This window comes from Dromaius novaehollandiae, chromosome 1 (genome assembly GCF_036370855.1).
Source record: "Dromaius novaehollandiae isolate bDroNov1 chromosome 1, bDroNov1.hap1, whole genome shotgun sequence".
Taxonomy (NCBI): domain Eukaryota; kingdom Metazoa; phylum Chordata; class Aves; order Casuariiformes; family Dromaiidae; genus Dromaius; species Dromaius novaehollandiae.
In genome coordinates, this window is record NC_088098.1 from 34,417,712 (window position 1) to 34,444,562 (window position 26,851).

A 26,851-nucleotide genomic window follows, 5' to 3' on the forward strand; every position below is an offset into this window, starting at 1 on the left:
AGAACTGCTAGAGAATATACACATGCTGGACCATGGCTTTGACCTCTGTGTGATAGTTCCTGTGTAGAATGAACTATTCATATATGCTGAGATAAGTCCTATGCTTGAATAGTGTCCACTGCACCAAGTTTGTGTGTGTAATGTGTATATGTTTATATATATCATCCAGTATAATATTCCTTGTGCTGCCATCATTAACACATACTAAGGTTAAGTATTCTTACTGGGGATGAGCTTTGCTGATAGGAACTAGGACAGTGCTGCCTCATAGATTTTTGCCAAGGATCAGATTTAGTATCTTCATGATTTAAACATAACATATCCAAACCTACCTTTTACAGTTTATGGCATTTTTACATGCACAGAACTTCTTAAGACCTCTGTATTTCCCCTCCGTGGTTATGGATATACAGTCTGAAACATGCAGCTCCAGCAGTTGCATTGGCAGGACAGTTCATTGCAGGTCTTGGTGACTGTAATGTCCCACTGCTGTTTTGTGAGTGGAAAGATCTGTGCAACAGAGGTAGAAAAGTTTGAAGTTAGTCATTGCAACTACTTTAGATGATTACCTCTGTTGTTTCTTAAGAAATCTCTCAAATATACTCACATGGAAGGTCATCTAGATAGACTATTTTCAAACTGGTAATCTGTTGTGTGCGCTGCTTTGTTTGTATTTGCTTGCAAAGAGTGATGCTTGCAGATGGAGTTAACTGATCATAGTCCTTCATTGTGGTTTATTTATCCATTTTCTTATCTGTTTGCTAAGGCAACTGCATAAAATTTCCAAACATCTAGAGAAGATATATCTGTGAATGTATATCTATCCATTTAAATACACACACAAACGTATGAAAATCTTTCTGTATTTTTAAATCAATGCTGTAAAAATAACATACCAAACAAATGGATAGACTTGTAACCAGTAATTTTTAAAAATATATATATTAAAGTGGAAGGACATACAGCTGATAAGTCCTGTGTCATATTTTGAGAAAGGATGCTGGAGGCTTGCACGTTCAGCGTTGACATGATGCGTTAAAGCAGCCAGTCGGAACAGCTCTCTGGTAGGGAAAACCAAGGAAGCCCTGTGGGGCATGGCTGATTCGCTAAGGAGCTTTTAAGTGAGTTTGTGAGAGTTGTGCGAAATGTTCGGACCAGGAGGAGAAATAAGGACTCACAATGTTTAAATGGTGGGGTTTCCTTTTTTGGAGTGCCAGTGGGACAGAAACAAACTGCATTTTGGGGCAAGGCTTAAGTTCCTGGCAGCGGGCTTGTGCAGGGGGGAGCTGTGTGTCGCTGCCTCTGTTCAAGGAAATGGAACAGATGTTACTTTTAAGAAGAACAGATTATGCAAAATAAGTGTCCAAATTTAACTTTGATTGAGTATTGATCCACATGGGAAAATGCACTGCAAACCTTTAAATTAGCAAAAGGCCAAGGGAATAAGAGAGCTAACTTGGCTGCTCTAGTTGTTCTCCCAGTGACCCTGCAACTGAGAAAAAATGAAGAAAAGGAAAGGTTGGCTGGCACCGTGGCGTGTGTCCCCCTTTAGCTAGCTCTTTCTTTACGCTGCCAGCCGCAAGGAGAGTGGCAGGCCTTTGATGTGCATCTGCAGGGCTGCGGGGCTGCTCGGGAGCCTGGACGGCAGCAGGCAGGCAGGCAGCTCTGGGCTGGGGTCGCAGCACTGCCCCGCGAGTAGCGCTAGCATCAGCCCTGCGATGCGACCGCTCCTGCTAGAGCAGGAGAACATATGTATGTTTTTTTCCCAGGTAAGTACTTCAGTTTCTGCTGTGCAGGAAGTTTTTGCATAATTGCTGTTGGTTGCAGCTCAGCTGGCAGACATAGGATGAGTATTTTTGATTTTTGAATTCACTCAGGGTTGGGGAAATATAGACTGAAAAAAACCCGTAAGGTTTGTTAAATATTTTCTCTCAATTAAGAGAGATAGAGGAGACATCTTTTTCCAGACATTTGAGAGACAGTTAAAAGGGAGGGAAATTATCAAAATGAGTTTAAAACTAGCTAATTTATATAGCTAGAATTAATACTTCTTTTGTTCATGAATTGAAAAATAGCTTTTGGATGCCCAGAGGTGCAAATATATATGCAGCACATTTGATATAAGTATATTTAACTAATTGAAAAATGCTGTATTTGTGCATTTTTAAATTGCATTGGAATACAAATTGGAATTTGGCTGACACAGATTCCAAGTAAAATTTTTCATTAAATAAAAAAAGTTTGTCTTTGGACATTTTCTCTTGCAAAAAAGAAAACCTGAGTAAATATATTTATTCCTGTAATTTCCTAAATGCAGGTAGATACAAATATAATCTTTGTTATTAAATAGTAGCAGAAAAATTAGTGTAAAGTTATATATTTTTTGGTAATCAAGATATTTAATGGTTACCTAACCAATTGAAGATTTGTTTTAGAAAATATGTTACAGAAATTTAAGTGAAGTTTTTGTTAAGTTAATCCACCCTTGGCAGTGGGTTAAAATCAGATAATCTTTCTATTTTAGTCAAATTTGTTGCTCTTAGGACAGAAGTCGTTTTCTTTGCTCTGCCATTTTTCTGATTGATATACAGTATGAACTGATCTGATTGTACTCCTAAGTTCAAAGAAAATATAAATTCTGAAGATAAATACTCTTTTTTCCTTATTCATTGTATTTATTGTCTTCTTAAAGTTTTATTATTTGTATAAAGTAAAAGGACATCTCTGACTAGGTAAGACTTACAGATTTCAGTTATATTTTGTGGGTTTTTTTATGGTATGAGTTACGTGTTTTAAAATGCTTTTTTAACTGTATAGAGGTCATTTGTTTTTAGGGTGGTTAATTTTACTATTACAGTGTGTCAGCAAATCTTTGGTCTTTGTGCATTATTAACATTTCTTTGTGTGCCATAATTCTTATAAACTATTTTTAGATAAAAAGATTGAAGGTTTTCTTGTATATCCATAACACTGTTCTAAATACCAGGATGACGCAATTTGTGTGATCAAAGGTACTTTTTAAAAGAGTGCTTTTATTCTGTTGACAGATGCACAGACTTCTGTGTGCTGAGGATGCTATTTGAAGGAGATTGCTTGAAGGATAACTCATGATACTGTTCAATATATATTTTTAGGGAAGGGAGGTGGCTCCTCTCTGTGGTTACGAGCGGTATGGGTTTTTAAACAAAGTCATGTAGAAAATTTCCATGTAAGGGAGACTGCTGGAGAGAGAGTGGCAGCTACAATGTCTTTAACTTGAAATGCTTGTCTGCTAGCTGAGACGATAAAAAAAAAAGATAAATAACTTGAATTAGACTGAAATGCTGTTATATTAGCTAATGGAGAAATCGTGACTAAATTTTACAAAACCTGTGCTTTACTCGTAAGGCTTTTTGTGAAGTAGGAGATCATACTGAAGTCTGGTTCACAGTCTGCTTTAAAAATTGCATTTTCTACTGTAGTAGATTATAAAAATGCAAAGAAATAACTCAGTTTTCAAGTGGCTTGTGCTGAAGACCTGAATGCTGAATGAAATGGCACAGGCTGATGTTTGGGTAGGGTGTGGGTCTGTGTATGTCTTTTACACTAGAAAAGCTTATTTTTGTAGTAGGGTGCATATGGGTATATTGTGAGCATATGCATATATATAGATACTAGTACCAATGAATCACTTTTTCACTTAAAGGAGTTTTAAATATCTTAAAAACCTGCTGGCCATATACTAGTGATTATTTGTTGGTCATTTCCCACATACACTGAAATAACTGCATGGCACCTGACCCTTCACAGAGGATGTGTTCGTGTGCTATTGCAATGAGAGCAGTGCTTTTTGGGGGCTGCCTATTCCCTTACACAAATTTTGCTCTGGGAGCTCATTAAATCAGAGGCCACAAGGATGGCTGGAACTGTAACTCCTTTCAGCTCTGAGGAATTTAGGGACCTTGCTTCCTTCAGCGGACTAAGAAGGGTCATTGCTACATTTCCTTGCAGTGCTTCATGAATTTGGGTCATCAGATGAAACTCGTTGAGGTTTCAGAAGCCATCTGTGTTTCAGGATTCAGCTTATCGGAGCAGTAGGAGTTACAGCTTCCTTAGCACCTCCTGCACTGGGAGAAAGCCTTTGAGTGCCTGCGTTGTTAGGTGTATGAGCACATGCTCAGCAAACTGCTGTAAAGCCATTTTTATAGCAAGCATTTACTTGTCTCACTTTAGGAATAAGTAAGACAATGTTCCAGAGTGACTTTTCAGAAGAGTGGACTTTTTCATGTTTGAACAGGACTTGGAAGTCCTGTTTGTGTCTTATGACTCTCAGCTGGAGACGTTCTTTTTGCTTCGTTTCATTATATGCTATTCTCCACAAGAGATGCAGCTCATATCACGTATCTATTGTGTATCATTACCTGGGCAAATAAGCTTTGTAAGTTGAGGAAGAAGACCATGAAGTAAAGGAGCACATAGTTCTGGGTAAATAATAATACAATCTAAAAGAACTCCAATTCCAGATAATGCCTTGGTTTAATCTTCAAAATCAGGGTTTTTTTCTCTGGGAAGTAAAAACTTGTATGAAATTGTTTCTTAAAAGCAGAATAGAAATTTCAGTTGGGGGGCTTCTGTTCGCTGCTAAAAAAGAAGGTTGTGTTTCACCTCATGGTAATCGATACATGTGATTTGTCTTGAATTAAAAATACAGAGAACAAAAAGCCTGTTAGTTCTACTGTGCTGGTAAGCTTGACAAAGCAAATAGTGGTGGAGAGGGAGAGCAGGCCTTCTCAAATTTATCTGATAGTAAAAATGAATATCCTGTCTTCACTGTTAGAGTGAGTTTTGGATAGCTCTGTGTACAGCAGTAACCCCCAAATTTTTTTTTTAACTTTTTTTTCTGTTAGTAGTGAAAAGTAATTCTTCATTGGTGAGCGAAGCACAAAGCTTTCAGGCTTGCCAGGAGTTGTTAAATTAAAAGGTAATTTCCAGAACACTTGTATCTCATCATCTGAGCACCAGAAGCAATTAAATCTTTACCAGTACATGGGAGAGGCCTGTCCTGGAATGGAAAAGCTTAGATATTTTTCAAGATGTTGAAAGGATTGAGATTCTCAAAAAAGACCCATTTAAGAATAGTTTATGGCTCTTCTAGTTATAAACTCACTGCCATAAAAGGAATGTGCTGTATGTTGGCAGGCTACCAAGTTTGGGAAAACCGAGTGTAGCCGAGCTCTATTTTAGTGCATCAAGATCTGGGAGGGACAGGAATAGATGGGGGAAAATCCCAATTGACCTACATTTACTCTCCTTTGGGAAGCATTGCCAGTCGCAACTGTTGAGAAACAATCTTCAAGTGAAAGATGAGTGAGCACTTGCAAGGCTCAGAGACTCCAGCTTCTGCTTTTAGCCACGGAACCTCTTTCTTTCTAGGCTTTGGGGATTCCTTGCGTGACTAGTCTCTTCCTCTCCTTGCGGTCACTATTTTTTCTTGTCTTTACAATCCCAATTTCTCTTCTCATTTCTTTTGTTGCCCACTAGGCTTGCAGTGTTCTGCCTCTCTGAACACTGATGAAATCTCCTTCTTCCATTTTATACCTCTCCTTAAAGATGAAGCTGGAGTTCCTAGAGGAAGGACCCTCTTAACTTTTGTATTACTTATAGGAAAATTAACTCCTCCTCTCAAGTACTCAAAGTGTAGAACTGATGCGATTTGTTATACAGATATATTTGTTATACAGATACATATATATTGTACATATACATATATAATATATATTATATATACATGTATATGTATATATACATACATATAATATATACAGATACATATATATTATACATATATATTATATATAGAAAAATATAATATATATATTATATATATTATATATATGTATTATATATGTATCTGTATATATTATATGTATAATATAATATAAATATAAATATACATATACATATATTAATATAAATATACATATATATAATACAGATACATATATATTATACAGATAGTTCCCCGTCTTATTTTTGTTAATTCTTTCTCCTGATGCTTTCTTGCTATGTAAGAAAGTAGGTAATCTTAGGTAATCTCAGTTAATCTCAAGATTATTTAAGTAATCTTAAATAATCTCAAATAGACCGGTAGTACAGATCAGCTCTCAGATTCTCCTATTTGCGGATCTATAACGTGGCTGGAGGAAGAACAGTAGTTATGAAAAGGTGACATTAAGGTAACGTTTCAGTATTTTTAGCTGTTTTCAAGGCAGTGCATGCAGGTTTGTCTTTAAAACTGTTAATCACTCAATCCACTTTGCTAAGCATTCGTTTTGTCTTCCTCCTTCCGAACTGCCCGTTCTTCTTTCCCGCAGCCGCTGCCTGCGCTGTCTCTGCTTGGTTCCCCGGCCGTGGTCTCCTGCTCCTGCCCAGGCCGGTCTCCCCCAGCTTCTTCTAGTGACCGCTTAGTCCCCTCCTCGCCCATTGTGCCAGGCCTTGTTGCAAACTCTCTGCTTTGGATGTCCCCACCTTTCGGAGAGGACCAGTACCATCGTAATGCTGTGTGAAAATGTGAAGTAAAAAAATGAGGAGGTCTGAACGTCGCAGTTCTCTTCTCCAGTGGGCAGCAGTTGTAGAACAGGGAGAATTAGTGCTTTTTCCTCTCTTGTTTTTCATAATGGTCTAATATCGAAGAGAGTATTTGTTTTGATTACCCTTTCTTGTGCCATGCCATCTGGTTTGGTCCCTGGACACACCTCTCTGGGATGTTGTTATACTGGCATATAAAATGTTTGTAGCCAAGCTGGTCCTTCGCTAGCTGGAGAGAGGCACGATTTAAGTGGCAAGTTTAGCATACAAGAATGAATGTTCTGGTAACGGGTGTGAGCTTCCCATCTTCGGCAGCTGATCCTAGAGAAAAGGTTAGCTAAATTCATTAATTAAATTAAAACTGAACATAGCTCTTTGTTCTCTGCTCAAATGTAGTGTTTTTCTCTTATAAATATAAATCACTTTTATATTATATTAGAATGGTTATCCAGAATAGAAATGCAAAGACATAGACACAGAGTCCTACTTCCTTACTTAGACTGCCTCTTTTTAAAACTATTGAAATCAGTGAAATTATCCTGGAATTGTGAGTGAAGGTTTGAGAATCCGGTTTATGTTACAAGATTTTAAAGAATTCTTTGGTTGGAAGGATCATTTTAGCCTGCATGAGTATTTATAGTATGCTGTGGGAATCTCCCCTCTGTTAGATGGAAGGGCAAAGCTGCACTAAAGGCTGCACTCCTAAAACGATCTCTCATTAACCTGCTTGGGAAATTTATACACAGTCTAAGGATAAAATGTGGAGCGTAGTTAGTCCTTAAGGATTTAGTTGTCACGTTGTGTCCCTGAGTTGCCCTCAGGATGAGCAGGCGAGACTGTAGGCTCCCTCTGTAGGGGTAGCACTGCCTCCACTCTTTCTGCCCCTTCCCCATCTTCTATTCCTGTTTTCCTCGGTTTCTTTGTCTGTTCTCAGTCTTTAGACTGTTCTGCTTTCTCCTCTACTTCAGCTAAAATCTTTTATTTTGTCAGTGAAGTATAGACAACATTGCTACTGAAATTTCCCAGCTAGAACGTAAAGATGATACGTCAATAAAATTACTAGATTGGGCTATATTAGCATTTTTTACATGAGAAAGAGGGCTGGACTGTTGGCACCGTGATGGAAACTGCCCCTGGCAGTGGGCTCCTGTGCCCCTCGAGCTTGTGGCAATGGCACGTGCTGCGCTTGGGTACTGTGCAGAGGGGCATGCAGCCCAGTGCTGCTTGCTCTGTGGGTACAGAAACAACTGCTATAGTTTGCATTTTGAGACATTAAATATACTTCATGTAAAATTCAAAAAAATCAAAAAAGTTTTGAACTTCCCTGTTTAGGCTTCTTTCTAATGGTAATACTAACTTGAAGTTTAAAGCTTGACATTTCCTGGTTTTCCACTCAAATATTATTGGATATGTCCAATTCTGGGCTCCCTAATATAAGAGAGATACGGAGCTACTGGAGTTGAGTCCAGCAGAGGGCTGCTAAGATGATGAAGGGACCGGAGCATCTCTCATATGAGTAAAGGCTGAGTGAGCTGGGCCTGTTCAGCCTGGAGAAGAGAGGACTGAGAAGGGATCTTATCAGTGTGTATAAATGTTGGAAGGGAGGGTGTAGAGAGGATGGGGCCAGACTCTTTTCAGTGGTGCTCAGCAATAGGACGAGAGGCAACGGGCACAAACTGAAACACAGGAAGCTCCGGCTGAACATGAGGAAAAGCTTCTTTACTGTGAGGGTGACTGAGCACTGGGACAGGTTACCCAGAGAGGATGTGGAGTTTCCTTCCTTGGAGATATGTCTGGACACAGTCCTGGGCAACATGCTCTAGGTGACCCTGCTTGAAATGGGGGTTTAGACTAGATGATCTCCAGAGGTCCCTTCCAATCTCAACCATTCTGTGATTCTGGATATGACAGTAATTACCTCTTTTATCAGGGCACAACGTAAACTTCCTAAAAGTAGACTGGATTGACATTCAGTTTGCACATTCCGGCACAAACAGCTATGTAAAACTTGCTTCAATTATGAGTGTTCAAAGGGAAGTGGGAATTCAGACTTAATACTCCTGATTTCTGTGGCTTTAATTAAGAAACTAGTATTGTATGAGGAAAAAAAATAAAGTGTGCGCTACAGATAAGCATGCAAGTTAAATGCTGCAGTTCTTTTGTATACCTGTAAGACTAACAAGATCAGCATCTTTTAAAAGATGCTTTAAAAAGCATCTTTTATGGCTAATACGCTTTTGAGAAGTCTCATCATATGTGTTTGAGATATGAAGTTTCATAATTCATGTTTGAGAAACATCATGTATGATGTTTTGCTGCATGTTTTTACCTGTTAATGATTAGAGTATCTTATTCTCATCAGGCAGTGAGCTCTTGAAGGGTATTTTAATAGTGAATCAGGAACTTCTGAAAACACGTTTGGTTTACATTATCAACCAATGTATTTTACAAGCGCATTAAAATCTAGAGCCTAAAATCTCTTCTTAGAGATGATTTTCCAAAGGTTTTGGCAGTTAACGTTACAATTCTGTGCTGAATGTTCTAAATAGGGTAAGATGCACTGAAGCATGCAATTGTCTAAAAACATTATTTAAAAGCCCAGATGCATGTGCGCAAGATTTGCGTCTTTTGAGCTCTGCAGACTGCCTCCTCCTCATTCTTGCTGGCTTGTAGGAGGCGTGGGCAGGAAGGCATTGTCAGCCCAGGCAGTGAGGTATATGTGAATGGGGAGGGTCCTTTGTGCACTAAGAAAAGATGTTAGTTTAGGAATTTAGAACTGCATGTTTAGTGAAAGATCAGAGACCTTCTTGGATCTGAAGAAGGAACTGGAACTCTTCCCTTGTTCTTTCTCCAGTAAGTGACCAAGAGTCCTTATTCCCCTCCTGAAAACTTTTCTGTGCACCAGTCTCCTGCTGGCAGCCCTGTAATGGTATTAGACCGGAACCCATTAAACATCTCCCCATAAGCCGTTAACCATTCCCCTTATCCCCCACCATAGCACAAACCATAACAAACCTAAGACATTTACCTCAAACGATGAAGACCCTAAAAATCACTAAGTGCAACAGGGGGAGCAGGAGAGACCAAGGGCATCAGCAGTAGCAGATAATTTTGTGAGGAAAAATGTTTTTTTTATAGCAAAGGTAGTAAGTAACACTTCAGACACAAAAAAGTGCATGGTGTACTGAAGTACTTACAGCACTCATGTGGGTCTCCAGGCGGTACTTGCTTTCCCAGTAGTGCCTGGTAGCTGTGCTGTTCTGTGTGCCAAGTCTGATTAGGAGCAGCTTTATGTGAGCAAAAGCAAAATAATAATAATAAAAATACAAATGGTAAGGCTCAAATGAATGTATATATTAAATATTCCCCTCTGTTTTATCAGTGAAACATTTGGTTATAATTTGATTTATGTCAGAAATCAAAAAAGAAAAAAAAGCCTTTAGAAACCAACTATTTGAACTTAACTGCTGGGCTGGAGAAAATTAACAAAATACTAATTAAAATTAAACTTTTAATGTAACACTTGAGTATATAAGACTCACAGGCTTTTACTGTCTTCTTATTGCTGGTTATTTGGTTTTCTCCAATATGACAATGGTTTTGCTCTTTTGTTTTTTCCAGTGGCGCAGAAATTCCTGACATAAGAGCCTGCCTCTCTGCCTAGTGTGTATGTATCTGTAATTGTTTCCTGTCCTCAAAATGGGGCCACAGACAAGGGGGGGGAGAGGGAAATTGAAAAAAAAAAAGTAGAACCCTCACACTATTAAGGTCTCATTATTGGTGCAAGGAAGAAATAATCGTTCCCTTAAGAATTTGTGTCCAGTTGCTGTACTGCTTTTTTTTTTAATTTACTAGTAAAGGGCTAAAACTTCCCATTTTTCTTGTGAGTGAGAGCTGGGACTCTTGTGTAATTGTGGGATTTCTGGATCTGAGTTGTCAGGAAAGCACTGAATATAGAAAAACTTGAAATAAAACAATGGCGTTATGAACTCTTGAGACCCTTGATGTTTTCCTTACAGCTCCTAAAAGCAAGATGTGATAATATCAAAATTTTAGCTCTCAAGTTGTCCCTCCCCCAAGGAAATTTCTGCAGTTGCAGACCGAGGCTGAGAAAACACAACCTGAGTACTTACAAAATTCTTAACTTCTGAAGGACAAATTTGGAAGACCCTTACGTTATTTCTTAACAAATCTTATTTATGTTGAGGCCTACTTTGGGATTTTTGAACCATTGCAATTGACAATATGGAAGCTCTTGAAAGCTGGCAGTGCTTCAACATATGTCGACATTAGGATATCAACATCCTAAAAGGAAGGCTTTCCTGGAGTTATGATGTTTATAATCTAAGTGAAAGGCCTCCAAATCCCACCTAATCACATAGTTACTACTATATTTATATGATTTACAAGATTTACAAGCTATCTCCGTGCATAGCATCCGTATGATGAGCGCCAGGCAGATGAAAGCTGTGCGATGGCCCCTTTGGCGCTGGATTGCAGGGGGGAGTGCAGGGCAGGGGCCCCACGGGCCTGGCCGTGACCGGGAGGCAGGGTACCCTGGGCAGCACACCCAGGCCTGTGGCAGAGTTGGGAGTAATCTTCCAGTGATGTATAAAAGCAGCTCCCTTCGCCTCCCTGGACTGCAAGTTGCACGCTGGGCTCTTCCTGGCGCATTCGTCCGGCAAGGAAATGGGCACGTTGCGGTGCTGTAGCGGAGAGTCACGGGGTGACGGGTCTGCATGGTGTCAGCGCTACGCTGCAGTACTTGCCATGGCTCGGACGCGCCACGGTCGAGTTAGCGTGCTGCTGGGCCCAGGCTGCTCACCCTGGCGCCTACCAGGGAAATTCAGCCGAGGTGGAGCGCTGTGCTGGCGTGGTGACGTTGCCTGGGGGCTGAGGGAAGTGCCTTCAGCACTGCTGTGGGGATCCCTGCTTAGCCCGGCAAAGGTCTGGGTTAAACCACTGACAATGATATTTCCAAAATGATGTTTTCCTCCCATGTTATCATGCTTCATGTTGAATAAATCTGAGCTGCAAACCCAGTTCCTGGACTTATTGAAGTATATGGCCGAGCTTTCATTTGCTGCAGAAAGAGCAGAGTAAACATCTAATCTGACACAACTAGGTTACCGTTGTTCTGCATCAAACTGTTCTCCATACCCACAGAATTAGCAGATAGTGAAGAAAAGTGGCTTCAAACTGAATGTATTAGTAGATGGTGAAAATTCTAATTATTTTAACTTTGTTCTTCTCTTTGCCCATTCTTCATAAGCAGTTCTTAATCTTGGACTGTGAGCACCCTGCAGCAGGGATTTCATATGTGTGTATGTACACTACCTAACACCAGGAGGTCCTCACGCCACTTGAAACTACTGCGCATTGCTGTAATATACAGAGTAAATAAAAATAGCAATCAAAGCATCAGCAATAAAAGAAAAAAAATGTTAACTTCAATAAAATACTTTCATAAATACTCAGTTATATTTTATTGGGCTTTCAGGACTTATATATCCTCTAAGTCTTTATGAATACTTGAGACTAAATAACAACATTTTGGTGAACACTGAAATATTTGACATTTTCAAGAGGTCAGGATCTATTTTATAATCCTTGGGGATTTCAAATAATTTCCTTTAAACTGTTTACACTTGAGGGAGTTATGATCCTGTTTACTTCTAACAAAAGAGAGCAGGGAAATGGTTTTGGATTGGAGAGGTAAATGCAATATCATTAAGAAGCACATTTGTTAGGCTGACCGAAAGCACAACAGGAAAAATGAAGTGCAGAAAAACGATGAGTCCCCTCATGTCTCTGTCGTGCACTCTGTCTTCGTCAGATACTTGTGTCTGGCTGCACTGGGAGACCTTTCATAGCTATGTGTAAGACATCATATAGGCAGCTTCTGTAAAAACCTAGCCATATAGGGATTGATCGGTCTGTCCCTTGGCACTCTGAACTCCAAACTAGCTAAGAATATTCTTAATTAGAAACAACAGCTACAAAAAGTTACTATGCTGGGAGTTTCTGACTAAGCCAAGCTTTCACAGAACTGTCTGGTGAACTCTACAGGAAACAAAGTTCCCATTGAAGTTATTGGCAGTCTTTAACTGGGAAATAAGTGCAGGGCTGTGATATGAATGAAGTAAATGTAAGCATTGGAGACCAGATGTTGTTTCTGTGCTTTTAATTAAGATTTCATTCTGGTCATACTTGTACTGCGCTGTAGTCTGTCCACACGCACGCACAGGACAGAACACAAGTTTCCAAAACTCGAGGACAATTCTGTGCCATCCGTCTTCGTTTTTAAAGCAAGGTGGCTTCCAGGTGGCTTAGTGGCAGACCGCGAGGGGACCGGGGCATCGGATGGCCGGTGGCCAAAGGGCGAATACTTTGCCAGCAGCCTGTACACTGTCGGGGAATTTCTGGCTCGCATGTCTCCGCCAGCCTCAGCTCTGCAGGGAGGAGAAACTCCGAAACCCCCGACTAGCTCCCACTTGGCACCTCCGCGGGCGGGTGGCCACCACGGAGGCAGCAGTGGCTCAGCTCTCGGTGGCTGCGTTGGGCTGCGGGAGCTGGTGGAAGGGCTCTGACAAATGCTCAGCGTGTCGCTTTGCTGGGGGAGCCGTGCCAAGCGGTGGGCCGCGCGCCGACAGCGAGCCCCCGGCCCAAGGGCTCGCGGGCCGTGAGGGCTTTCTTTTTGCCGCTAGGTGGTGCCCGCCTGTTTAGGGAACCGCGAAACCGGCATCAGCCATAAATCAGCTGTTGGCGCGCGCTGGAGGCCCCCGCTCCGGGGGCACCCGGGCTTTTTAATTGCAGAATACATCTTTGTTGCTGGCCTGACCTGCGGCGTGACATCACCGCGGCGCTTCCTGCAGCGCCGCGGCCGCCTGCCTCGCGGGCCCATGACACAAGCCAGATGGCCGCGGGCGGGCGGCGCGCAGGCCGCCTGGCACCGCGCGCTGCGAGACGTGGTAGGAAGACGTTTTATGATCAGCTGCGGGAGCACAATAAGGCTGCAGCTTTGCTAGGTAATTACGTTTTCACTGCACGCTTTATTCCTCGCCGTGAAGGTCACTAGGAAAAAAAATTGCACTTTTATTTGTGGGGTTTGTTACGTATGGACCTTTGATCTTTTATTAGTCAGTAGTCTGCTCCGGAGGATTTTTTTTTTTTAACCAGTTCTGCAGTCACTCGTGAAAATGACATGTTTATTTATGTGTAATGGTTCTCTGAGGCTGTTCATTGTGTGGTGCTTACCTTCCCCCTCCTTTTTGTCTCCATTCAGTAACACAAAATTGTTTTGGTTTTGTAGTGAGTTTAGTTTGAAGAAGTCAGAGTTCAGGCACGCTAATACCAGCGGTTTTCTATCAGATACACTCCAGAGTAGCTTTGTAATATATATTTATATGTATAATAACATATATAATATACACAATATACAGTAATATAATATACACAGTTACTGTGTATTATGTGTTTGTTCTTTAGGGGGTCGGAAGAGACCACAATCAACTTCTGTCTGCTTCAGGAAATGCCCAAGACAAAACCATTCCTTAGTGCATTTCTGGACACTTGCATCCTGCAGCTCTTTTGCTTTGATATTCAAAAAAAGAAAGAAGGCGCCTTGGAGGAGATGGGGAGTGATGCAGTATGGCTCATTAGCCACCTGGCGCCTAATCCTGCTTCCACTGGAGTCAATGAGAGCTTCGTTATTGACTTTGGTGGAGGTTGGCTTGAGTCCCTGATGTCACATAATCTTCTGAAGCATGCTGCAGCTATGAATGACGGTGCTGTAAGGCAGCTGCATTTCCCCTTTCCCATCACAGAGCAAATGAAACAATTAGTATTCATGCATGAAATCCTTCTAAAATAAAATCTTGCCACTGCTATATCTCTGTTTGCTATATTTAAACTGGCCGGAAGATTGTTTAAATATATCTCATGGACAGTTTACAATGCAAATTATTTCCTGTCTTTTAAAAAAAGTCATGGTTTTGAGGTATCTGGCAAGTTTATTACAATAAGATGTCACGTTCTTCAAACAAGTCATCAACAGAACAATTTTTAGCAATGACTGGTTTCCAGCATTCACCATTCAGAAATGTTGTGGAGTTTGATTTTGTTTAAAAAAAAATAGAGAAGCCTGCACATTTGATCTGCCCTGCATCACCGCATGTTAGAAGAGAGATTCCTGCTATCTAACTTAGGTGCTGTGGCTTGCCCATTAGTAGCCCCTCACTTTCCACTAGGTAGGTTGCTACCTTGAGTTGCTCAAAGTTAGGTATCTGAAGCAGATGACGTGAATGGTCCCTATATAAACGCCCCCTCCCTCCCACCTGGTAGCACAGAAAGCTGCGTCACTGCGTAGTATGTACTGTGTATCGAAGCTAGAAGGGGGGATGAGAAATAGGTTAAACCCACTGAGAAAGGTGCATTCAGAATTGTACTCCCATGTGGCGGTCTTAGATAAAATTGTGTTTGTTTTTCTGTGAATGTATCTTAACATTTTTGATGTTTTAATTTGTTCTCATCTTTTTTTTTTCTTTTTCTTCCCTACTCAGCTCTTGCCCCTGTTCTTTGCCTCTCGTTTTGTTGGTGAGGATATCACAGTGATGTCTGCATTCAACCTGCTGCATTTGGTGACAAAGAGCCAGCCAGTGGCCCTGCGAGCCTGTGGGCTTCCCTCAGGTTGAATGGGTGCTGCTTGTTGTGTCATGCGTAATGAAGGCCCTTGTAGGAATGGGTGTCTCTGCTGCAGGAAACGGTGTGCTATGGGCTGCTCTGGTTTGTTAAAATTTTCCTTTGAACCAGAAGTTTGTTTGCTTTTTTATAAGTCACTGGCTTGGTTGAGAGTTTTCATATCCTAGATTTTAAGATGCTTGAAATGCTATCCAACTTCCTTGTCCCACATATTCTCTCTTAAATTTTATAGTGTTTTCCTCTTTCTTTGCAAAAATAGTGCAATTAAACTGAAAATCAGTTGTGTTCAATGTCATTTATCATTAAAAAAGATACTTGACAGAATTTAGCATAGAGAATACTGTCAAATCATGTGACAAAAATAATTTCTAAAATCTGTACAAGTGTACTGTCCTTACACTGTGTCCCTTTTTACAATTTTATTATAGATTATGTTTCACTGAAAGGTATGTACAAAAAGTGAACTTAAAACATTCTTTCTTTCCTCTAACGGCATATTATTTAGACACTTCTCTAAATAAATAAATGAATATGAAAACATGCAACTTAATGCCCAGACAGAGCTGCACTTTCCATGTAGTGTCCTGAGTCTGAAGTTAGATCTGTGAGGAGTGCCATAAGACCCATCTCTATGAACTAGTTATATGATTAAAACCTTAAACCTAAGTATTTTTTGTTTCCCTTGAACAACAACAGTATGTGCAATGTCTGCATAATAATGTCAGTGTACATACTTATGTGAGCAAAAAAAAAAAGCTTCTGTGAGTTAATTTAGGAAGTTACTAGGTATTTTCTTGACACCTAAATAAAAAAGATACAATCCCGCTGATCAATATGTGAAACACCAAATAAGAATCAGCTTGGGTGTTTGTAGTACACTCACAACTGTTTCATACGAGTGCAAAATGTTATAAGCACTTTTTTTCCAGAGCTGTATTTAACAAGCATATGGAGGTGATGTTCTAAAGATTTTTTCGGTGATAAGACATCAGTTTTCAAGCTGATGGATTGTCCAAAGCTGATTACACTTTATTTGAACTAAATCTGAGTCCAATTTTTGCAGCATTTGAGTTCTGTTTCCCCCCACATGTGCACAAAACTCCCATTAACCTAGATGGGAGCTGCAAACATATTGAGGAAGAGAGAGAATAGCCCGCATTGTGTCAGCCTGACCTTTGTTTCCTGTTGTATGTGCTGCTGAGCCAGATTTAAAATCCTAAAAATATAGGATAAGCAAATTTCCTTAGCCCTCACTATGCACCTTTTGATGTGCACTCACACTGCTGGTGCATACCTTAAAATGGGGCGTTCACAGTGTTATGTCCATTTTGTTCCTACCCGAAAAGGAGATCTCAAAGTTGGCCAGCTAGAAACTGAGTCTGTAGGAGGTTTTTCTTTTGCATACCTGTTTGCAAAGCATTATATTAGCAATTTTGTCAACTTGTTTTACTGGCAAAATCCAGTGGTCGTGTTTTGGAGTAAAAAGCTAATAACACTACTGTTTATTCCTGCCTGTTTGATCCATAACTGTGCAAACATTAACAGATTGAGTTCCACTGACTGGCTACTTTACATATATATTATAAACCAAAATTCATCTTCTAACAGTGGAATAATATACAATCACATATTTCACATATTTTAAGAGAAATCTAAATTCCCCAGACACTTATAAATTAATGTAGGCTAGCTTTGCCTTTGGTTTGTTTTTTTGTGTGTGGTGTATTGAGGGGGTTATAAGTAAATGGTAAAGCATGTATCAAATTAAACATGGGAATGAGATCTAGAGACAACATCTGTTTAAATGCGACAATCCACTGTGACTTTAAGTTGTAAATATACAGAAAATGCCCCAAGTTCTCATGACTTTTTTTATAACATAACACATTGTATTAATACTTTTCCCACCATCCAGTTTTTTGCAGATTGTGCCTAGGCAACCATAGCACCTCGTGCTATGTACAAACCAAGTCCCAAATGGTACAGAATTTGGTCGTCTTCTGGTTGGATAGCAAATTTCCTGTGAAAGGAGACTTTCCAGCAGTCTGGAAGCCCTGTCAATTTAGTTTGAGGGAGCAAAGTGCTGGCAGAGGTCTCATCCTTGAGCTTAGACATAAAGCCAAAGGCTCTGACCAGTGTTGTATTTTTAAAAATATTTTCTAGCTGTAAATTGAGCTTCCTTACACTGTTTTGAATTCCATGCATTTAAATATTTGCAGGACAAGGACTTAAATGGAAGTATCATTTCAATTTTTGCATTTGAAATGGTACCTAGAATTATGTTGTTTCATTTCTTCCTGTAAGATTTGCTTATGCTGTAACAAATTTATTTGATATTATCCTTATTTTAATATATAGAGTCATATTTGTAGATCAGAAGCAAATGAAAATGTTATTTCAAAAAGATGAATGAAATAATGTCCTTCTTAGAATGCTAAGAAATATCTTAGAATAGGGGTAACCTTCTGTCTCTTCTTTGGATCACTCTGTACTTAATAAGTATGTGTGAGTTAGGCTAGAAAATCTATTCATAAATCACATTAACCGTTGTGATAAGGAAGTGTTTACTTGCTCTTTTTCTAGTTATATATTAACAGCTGGAGTGTGGATCAATTCTTCCAAATTGTATTTTAAAAATATTCCTTTTCTGAAGTTAGGACTAAATATTTCAGTATGTGCAAATCTAGTTCACAGTTTGACCTAAACCCATACTTTTATGTATGATACTATAAAGACAGACTAGTACTATACATGTCCAGTAGATGGCACTAATCATATAGTGTTTTGCATGCCTAGAGCTATATGAAAAGCTTCCCCTTTAGGAGTTATTCATACAAAAGTACACCCCGAGACCTTATGAACATTTTAGAAAAAGCCGGAGCATTGGGAAAAATCACAGAAGTCTGTGCTCATACACAAACTACATTCATATTGGTTCAAGATTTCTTCGTTTCCAGCAGTGATTACAGCTCTGTTGTGCTTTTCATGTGATTTAGAAGTGTCACTCCTTGAGCCTGCTCTGTTAGAGTTGAATGCTCTAAATTTCTTTGGAAACAGGATGCACCTTCAAGGATTTAGTTCATAGGAATTAAATTAAAAAAAAAAAAACCCAGAATCTTTTAATGTAAAAACTACTTCAGCTGCTTTAGTGCATCCCAGCAAGTAACTGACACAAATAATGATTATGCAGATTCCATGTACATGTTTTCTGTAGCAGACCACCAAGATATAAAGTAAAAGAATATCTTATTTTGCTTTGCTGTGTATTTTAATTATTATGGGCTCTCATTTCTTAAAAAAATCCTTTATTTATTTAACACTTGGAATGTTGTGCTGCTTACATCACATTTTTTGCATGAGATAATTTGGCTTTTCCTCTTTTGTAGATCAAGGAAAATTATGGTAGTTGTAAAATGAAGTAAAATTAACCATGAAGAAAGTACAGGGGCAGACTTAGATAGTATTCTTTCCAGGAGGTGTGTGAAATAATAAACTTGTAGATAATATTAAATTGTCGTGAAGTGTTTAATTACTAGAATAACTATCAGTAAGACACCATACTTTTCTAGGATTAGATTAAGCTACAATACATCTGTATGAAGATGGTGCTGGGCATATGGTGTAAGTCTTTATTAAATAAATATCTATAGCCTATAGTTTCTATAGCCTATAGTTTCTCATAGCCTATTTTATTAATTATTAAATTTAATTATTAAATAGTTTAATTTTTATTATTTTTATTAAATATTTTATTAAGTATTTTATTAAATCTTTGTTAATTCCAAGTTACAGTATAATGTCTTTCCATAAAATCAAAATGAATAGCTAGTGAACAGAAAATTACTGTTTCTGAAAAACTAGATTTTTAGTGGTAATCTGTTAACATAAAGGATTACTTTTAGGAGCAGATCTTGCAAACACTTACATACATGAGTTACTCATATGCATTAGTCCCCCTGAACTCTCAAGCTGCTCGTATCAGTGAAATTATGTGTGTGCATAGTGCCTGCCAGATCTGTCCTTAACAATGAAAAGTCTAGAAAAAAACTTAGTGTAGTATGTTCAAAATACTGTATGTACTTATACTTATTATACTTTGTGTAACTAAGTATGTCTGAATGTTTTTATGTTGCATGTTTGTATGTTTGGAGCTATAATTTCCATAATATATGCTGTAACTTTCCCGTAGCTTTACATAATATGTATCACCAAAGATGTAATATTACGGATATCTCTTCACATGGTTTGAAAGAATATAAAAGTGAGACTGATATGTTTTATAGCAAGACCTGCTAGTACAGCTATGGTTAAGTGCCTGTCAATGTTTTCATTATAAATCCCTATTTTCTGGGGTTTATAACTTGAACATAAAAATTTGCTCTGGGTTTAAATTTGTCATACAGGGTCTAAGCTGGGTGTACTTTTTCTTCAGAGCTGGTTGGGGAAGGCAAAAATTAAAACTTATTTCTAAGAAGCTAAATAAAAAGCAAATATCAGTTTGCAACAAAAATAGAAATTTTAGTTAAAATGTTACCTAGTCACTTACATGTTACCTAGTTCACTACCTCCCAGAAATTACAAGAATTATTTGATACATGCTTGAACAGTGTTGAAGACAAGCACAATGTGAGCACAACAGGAAATAGTATGTTAAATTGTTCATGCGTCGTTAGTATATAAATGTCTGTTTATATCTCCGTGTTGCCTCTTAGCGCTCTGAGAGTAGAATGCTGCTGTAATCTGACACATTATCATATTTTTGGAATGTCTTGAAAAAAGCACCTTTCTAAAGATATCTTAATAGGGGGTATATTCAATGTTACATTTTGCTTTAAAAAAAGCAAACACTATTTACAAATGTGGGTTTCGTACATTAATATTTGATTTAGAAGATCTTACTTAATATACCTTAGGAGGGAGTGAAATGTATTTGTAGAGCATCTCTTTGGGAGTAATACACTTATTGTGCCTGATGCTTGCAAAAATTGGGATGATATAAAAAAATAGAAATCCTTTGTTAAGGTACCCTTTTTGTCCCCTATTAGAGGAGTGGAGAGGTAGTTCTGCTCAGTGCTTTCCTTTGCCGTCTCTTTCCTTTTCCCTTTCTGCTGTCTTTTTAACATCCACTCCAGTGGCGTTTTGCACTCTTCCGCATCCACTTACTTAACGAAGGCTCTGGGAAGTGCCTCGTCTGTGTCAAAGCTTCTCTGTGATTCTGTAGTACAGAGTAGCACGGGATGATAAGATGTTTCTTGTGCTCCCAGCATTATGCACAGCCCTGCTTCCTTAATGTGTTCCCTGAAGGATATCTTAAGGTCATTTGCCTTCCCTTCCTAGTCCTGTAAAGGACCCACCACAAACCATATTTTCCTTTCTTGCAAGAATGTTTTAATTCTGGGAGCTCATAAATTTCCCATGTTCCATTCCTGTGCCCCATGCAACTCAGGCTTCCTGCGTTTTCTGCTGAAGTTGGGTATGTAAAAGATGAGGTTTCAGCCTTAACTGTGTTTCTGTGTTTTAAAGGCTCCCATGAAAAGCTGCTGTTTTAGTTATTAGACTGTCTGCGTATAACAGGAGGTCTGAGAAGTCCTTTAAGGACTGCCTTCACTTTTTCCCCTTCAATTAAAAGCAACAACCAGCTTTGTTGTTTTTCTGCGGAGTACATAACCAAGGTTACAGAGAAGAATGAGATGTAAAGGAGAGACGACAGCCCACAAAAAGGAAGGAGATTTTATGTATTGCTAAGCTGAAGAAGGGCAAGCAAGAAGAGGTGCAAGTTTGGACCATGGCTATGTGACCCCTTCAAGTCAGTAGGAGTATCTTTGGAGTTGATGGAGAAGGTGATCCAGTGAATCTCTAAGGGGATATCTACGCTTGGAACTTGATGGTACCTTGAATGGATCTAGAGAGTACGGACTGCGGGTCAGGCACCAGGGGTGTGAAAGTTACTATAACTGAGTTGTTAGGTTAACCACAGCACAGGCCGTGGTTTGGGGGGAAACCAGGAGTGGGAGAGAAATTGTGTCCCGGAGGTGGCTAAGAAGCAGAAAATATTTGTTTTTAATTACCAGCTAAACATGTGCCTCATCCTGTGATTTCTTTCAAACGGAATTCTGTTTGGACGGGGCTCATGGCTGGGGTAAGAAGGTACCCTCCAGCCAGAAGAGAGGTTCTCGCGGGCCCCGGGGCTGCTCTGGACAGCAGTGCCGCTTGCCCGCCGTGCCTGCTGGCAGCTCCTGTGCAGCACTGGCATCTTTGTGTACTGGAGGGAAGGCAGTGCGCAGTGGTGTTAACTCCCTCTTCCAGGTCTAGGAGTCCCACGGGGGGCAGAGCAGGGGAAGGGCTCAACCAAGTCCTCCTAAGGCTATAAAAAGCCCTGACCATGCCTTCCTAATCCATAAAGCATGGCTGAATATTATAGATGGAGCAGTCTAGGAGGCCCACTAGGGAAAGAAGTTGGCAGTTACCAACCATTTGGGCTGATTTTCTACCTTTAGTCCTGATGCAGGTTGGGAAGGGAGGGAGCTGCAATGTTCTCCATGGTGGCTGTAGCAGGAGAGCGGCTGGAGCACTGCATGTTCCTGCTGCTTGTGTCCTCATGCCTGGTGCATCCCTCAGTGCTTGGAGACAGAGGAGCAGGCTGTGCCTGCTCAGGTCTCTGCTAAAAGGGCTCCTGCACAGTTGGAGTCAGGCTGGGTGTTGCAGACGGGGTTAGATCTGGGTTGTTGCAATGCACTGGAGGAGAGCAGAAACTCTCCCTCCTCCTTCCCTCTCCTTTTCTCCACCCCCATCCCAAGTATAGATTGCGGCACCTTGATTCCTTGAAATGCAGTGTTCATTTCGCAGGCCACACATCACTATTGTAGAGGAAGCAGCAGGAGGATTTAGCAACAGCCTGAATGCTACAATAAGCTACACACCACTGTGGTAACCGCTGACTTTTTAATTGTTTCCGCTGTAGGGTTAAACCTTTATTAAAGCCGTGTGAATAAACTTATTTTGATGGCTCACTGAAATATTTTAAATGCAGAACGTAGCATAAGTTACTTTTATTAAATTCAGCTTAATTCTGCCATTAATAAAATGCCTTTCCATATGTTGTGCACCCTTTTATTGATTCTGACAGAAATCTACTGACCAGATACAGAGTGTTCAGTGTTTCTGCCTTTCTTGTTTTTAATTTAAACAAATGTAGTGCCTGTGAAAGGTGCTAGGATCATATCAGCAAAACAAAAGTCTCTTTATCTGTTAGGGAAGAGAGGAAGAGAAATCCATCACTATAAATGTTCCCTCCCCCACTGCTGTACCAATAGATCTTGATCTTGTCTTGCCTGGTTTGCATCTAAGAGTAAGGCGAATAGGTCAGCTGCCCTGTGCACTCTCCCTTTGGCCATCCCAGCAGAAAAGGCTAACAATAGTGGCAGTTTATAACATAATGAGCTTTTGCTGCACTTTATTGAAGGTGCTTCTATTCACCATCCTCTGCTGAGTAGCTGCATGCTGCCAGCAGCACGGTGATGATGCAGGTGATAGCTAGAAAAGCCCCTGTGGAAACTTCAGCTCAGCAGTCAGTGTGGGGTGGTGGTGGAGTGCTCAGTGGTTGTAATTCTGAAAGGATGTGAGACCAAGATTTTGGCTGGTAGTGACATTTATTTCATTAATGTGAGATAAGGAAGTGAAGTAGACAACCCTGGAGAGCTGCTTTTCTTTCCCCCTTTCCCACTATGCAAAACTCTTAAATCTTTTGTTGAATGCTTTCTACACTGCTGGGGAGGGAAGGCAGCTTCAGGTTTCTTTTCCAGGGAATGTCTCCTTAGCTTGTGTGTCTCATGTAACCTGCAGCGAAAACACTTGCAGTTCTGAGGGAACAACAAGTCAGCTGCCATTCCCATAGATTCTGCCGTACTGGGATAACACTGATCCCAGTACCACTTTGTTTGAAAAGAAAACAAGTGCACAAAAGAGGTTCATTAGTTGGGGTTTGGGGTGGGGGATTAGTGCTTGAGAAATTTGTTTTCTTATGTGGGAGATCTCTAATGGTGACTCAAAATATATACATTTATATAAAATATGAGCCATACTGATGACCAGAAGAAAAAAATAAATGTGAGAGCTCTGTTATTTGATTGCATGGGAAGCTTGTGAGTTTGCAAAGAGCTGGCTTGCCCTTCCCTTGTGGCTGGGTATGGCCCTCCTGGGTGTTAAGTAAATCATTTTTTTAAAGACAGTTAATTTTTTGTTGTTGTTCTTTTAAGATAGAACATGACATTTGACCCAAAATTATAACAGTTGTCCTGGTACCCAGCTTTTGGATTTTCAACGCACAATAGAGTGGAAATGGTCTTCGCCCCATTACTCCTAATGCTTGCATGAAACTGCAAATGGTATTTCAGCAGCGGGTGGGAGGTAGCTACCTACAGCAAGAAAGCAAAGGAGCCATCCCACAGAGAAGAAACACAGATCTGTTTTTCAATGTGTAAAACATTTACAGGTTTTTTTTAATGCCAAAGTTTGGATTTTACTTAAACTTGACCTCCTGACTTTTCAGACATCTTTTGCAGTATCTATCCTAGTCAGCAGCATGCTTAGGTAACTTAAATATCTTGTGATAGAATTATGAAAAGATCTACCATATGAAATACAGGTTTTGGAAAGTAATATTTTCAAACTTATAAGCCAATAGAACTGGTTCCATGAATTTGCATTTTCAAGTTTTTTTTTTTTTTTTTAACTAGACCAGCAGTTTCTGGCTTGGTTGCAGGAAGAGAACCGTGCAGCGCTCCCACAAGGCTGCGGCCCGGAGGCTGCAGGGGATGGACTAAGCAGAAGTGAGGTGGAATTGTCCATTTTCCTTTGCCTGAGTGGCGAGAGAGGCAAAAGTGTACAGAAGAGACGTAAAGGAAACTCAATTTGACATAATGAGAATGAAAGATTCCAATTTTAATGAAGCTGAGAGTTAGTGATAATGTATGTAAGGATTTTTTTTAAAGAAATGTATGTACCTATTTTTTACCCTTGCAGGATTCTTTTTAGCATCAGTTTGAGATAATTTACCATTGGGGAGTAAGGTACGACCCACTCATGAAAGGACAGGCTTTGGGAAGCGGAGAGATGTATACTTAGAGCCAGATCCTGTAATCTGATTTACATTCATAGAGCCTTATGTAGTTATTGGAACTCTGCATATTCTCCAGGGTCTGCCCACACAGGTCACACTGCGGGATTGGGGCTGTGGTGGTATATGAAAAATAAAATGAGCTGGAAGGCCCCTAGAAAAATGCTTGGGTATATTAAAAGAAGTAGTACTGAAAACTGGAAGCCCGATTTATTATATGGCTGTGCTCTGCTGGAACATTTGGTCTTGCTGTATTTAATTCAGGAAGTCTTAATGGTATGTGCTCAGCGCATGACTGTAATGTCCATTAATGCTAGTGGAACGTAGGCATATGTAGAAAGAGGAAAATGTATGCTGTGTCTTCCATGAAGCTGAAATGTTGAGTTAATTTCAAAGCAGTGATAGGAAGCAGCAAAACATAAAATCATTAGAACAGTTCAAAAGACTATTTAAAGAAGGAAAGAAATCAGGCAAAATGCCAAGATAATTCAGGGCATGTCAGACACTAATCGACACCCTCAGGCACACTGGAGCAGGGGAAGGGCTGAGTGGTGAGGAGTAATGGTCTGCTAACTTGTGTCAGTCTGTCTGGATGTATCTTGTTGCTAGTTTTTTTGTGATCAGTTATATTGAAGGAAATGGCACGCAGTGGTGTTTGCCTGCATTATGAACCACAGGTTTGAAAAGGTCAATTGAAATAGGAATTTATATGTGAGGTGAGGTGCTTAATGTTTTCATTATCAGGTCAACACCCAGAAAATACTTTCTGTTCACTTCATTTTTATGGAGAGAGGCTCTAGACTCTAGAGCAGAACTCTAAAATGTAGGTAGTCTTTGGGTGAACAGTAAATTGCAGTGTGCACTGCATTTCTTTTCAGAAGGGCCATTCCTGAAGCACAATGAAGGGTCCAAAACTCTTTCTGTTTGTTTGTTTCACTCCCGTGAGCTTTTTAATATTTATGCATTAAGATTTGTAAGCCTGGCATTTGCATTGAGAAGGCTTCCATCTTGTTCCAAGGTCTAACAGCTTTTAGCACTGCTATAACTTTTGGCAAAAAGCTGAAAATAGCTGGCCTACAATGGAAACGTTAGTGCCTGTTTTTGGAACACAGTTGCACGCATGGTACTTTTCCAATGAGCAGCAATAAGAATGAATGCACTGAGGTGCACTGATTAGAAAGTTTAATTTGGACTCAGATCTTGTGGTGGAATCCATGTGTGCGTTATGGTAAAAGATGTCTGCAGGAGGCTGAGGTGAGTTGCAGAGCAGAAAAAAAGCAAATAGTAGATGCAATTTGGTCTGCTCTTATAGGCCTATGTTCACTTCTAACAGTAGGATCTAACGAGTGTCTGAGTTAGAATTGGAATTGTCCCAGGCTCTTCTTAAAGTCACTGTTGAGACAGAGTCACGTCCAAAGAACAAGTTAGATTCAATGTCAATTCAATGTCCAAATATAGGTCTAATGAAACCAGACTCTACTGTCCTCACAGCGTTTTTAATTTATTCGCACCTCTTTTGTAATCACACTGGTGTCATACTATTTGTAAAATCAATCACTCTTTTTTTCTCTTCTGCCTTGAATGTATAATTTGCAAATGAACTGTGAGCCTTGTTTTATCGCTGAGTTGCCTAAAAAATACTTCTAAAGTTTCACTGCCCTGCTTACAGCCTGTGGTGGATGCCTTGTTTGGAGAACCAGAATGAGGAAGGTCGTGAGATTGTGCCTTTATTCTCTTTTTTAATAATGAGTTTCTCAACAGCTGCACTGCTAGTTGCAGTTTCTCTCATAGTTGTACATATATGTGTGTAGCTTTATGTTGTTCCCTCACAAGATGCAAATCACTGAGTAGTGCTGTTCTTGAATGCTGAGGGCTGCACAAAGAGATTTCCTACATGATTTATACTGCAACTATAGCTTTTTGCTGGTGCTCTGCAAAATTGCAAACCTAAAAAGTCCCTGGTGGGGTAGGTTGCAGTTTATCCACGTGCAGATTAGCAAAATTCCCCTGTAGATGTAAATACTTGTCTGTCTCGTGAAACATGCAATTAACCATTAAAAACAATGGGGAGAAATCTTTTATAACATGCTTCCTGCTTCTGATCTGTGTCATGGATCAAGCAGCATATAGAAATTTCCTTGTGTATAATAGTGAGTATATTGACTGAAGAATGCTACATTTCTAAAATGGACAAGAAAGTACTCTAGGAGAGTGAAAAGGGAGTACTGACTGTTCTTTAAAACATTCAGTATTTTCCATGATTTTTCTGAAGGTGAAGTTATGCCTAATTTGCTTTTTTGAGCATTTAAAGAGCAAATTGAACTTTTGAAAAAATAATTGGACATTTTAAAAGTGAGGAGATGTTGGTCTGTAAGATTCATTACTGCTATCTAGACCCATTTTTAATATTGAAATTTTAGATGAAGGACCAGCTCTCAAACAGCTTCTTTCTGAGTCGCATAATGCAAC

General features: G+C 39.8%; 1 protein-coding gene across 7 annotated transcripts in view; it reads left to right on the forward strand.

Moving 5' to 3' along the window:
• Positions 1-26,851, forward strand: part of MSRB3 (methionine sulfoxide reductase B3) — a 96,278-nt gene that overhangs the window by 8,907 nt on the left and 60,520 nt on the right. For 4 of the 7 annotated variants that reach the window (XM_064508671.1, XM_064508678.1, XM_064508681.1 and 1 more), the window contains exon 2: positions 15,129-15,255. In XM_064508671.1, the coding sequence (XP_064364741.1) occupies positions 15,129-15,255 (127 nt within the window). Of the gene's footprint in view, positions 1-10,188; positions 10,235-13,388; positions 13,596-15,128; positions 15,256-26,851 lie in introns of those variants that run through there. The other 3 variants (XM_064508684.1, XM_026092389.2, XM_026092387.2) reach the window with 3 other exon arrangements.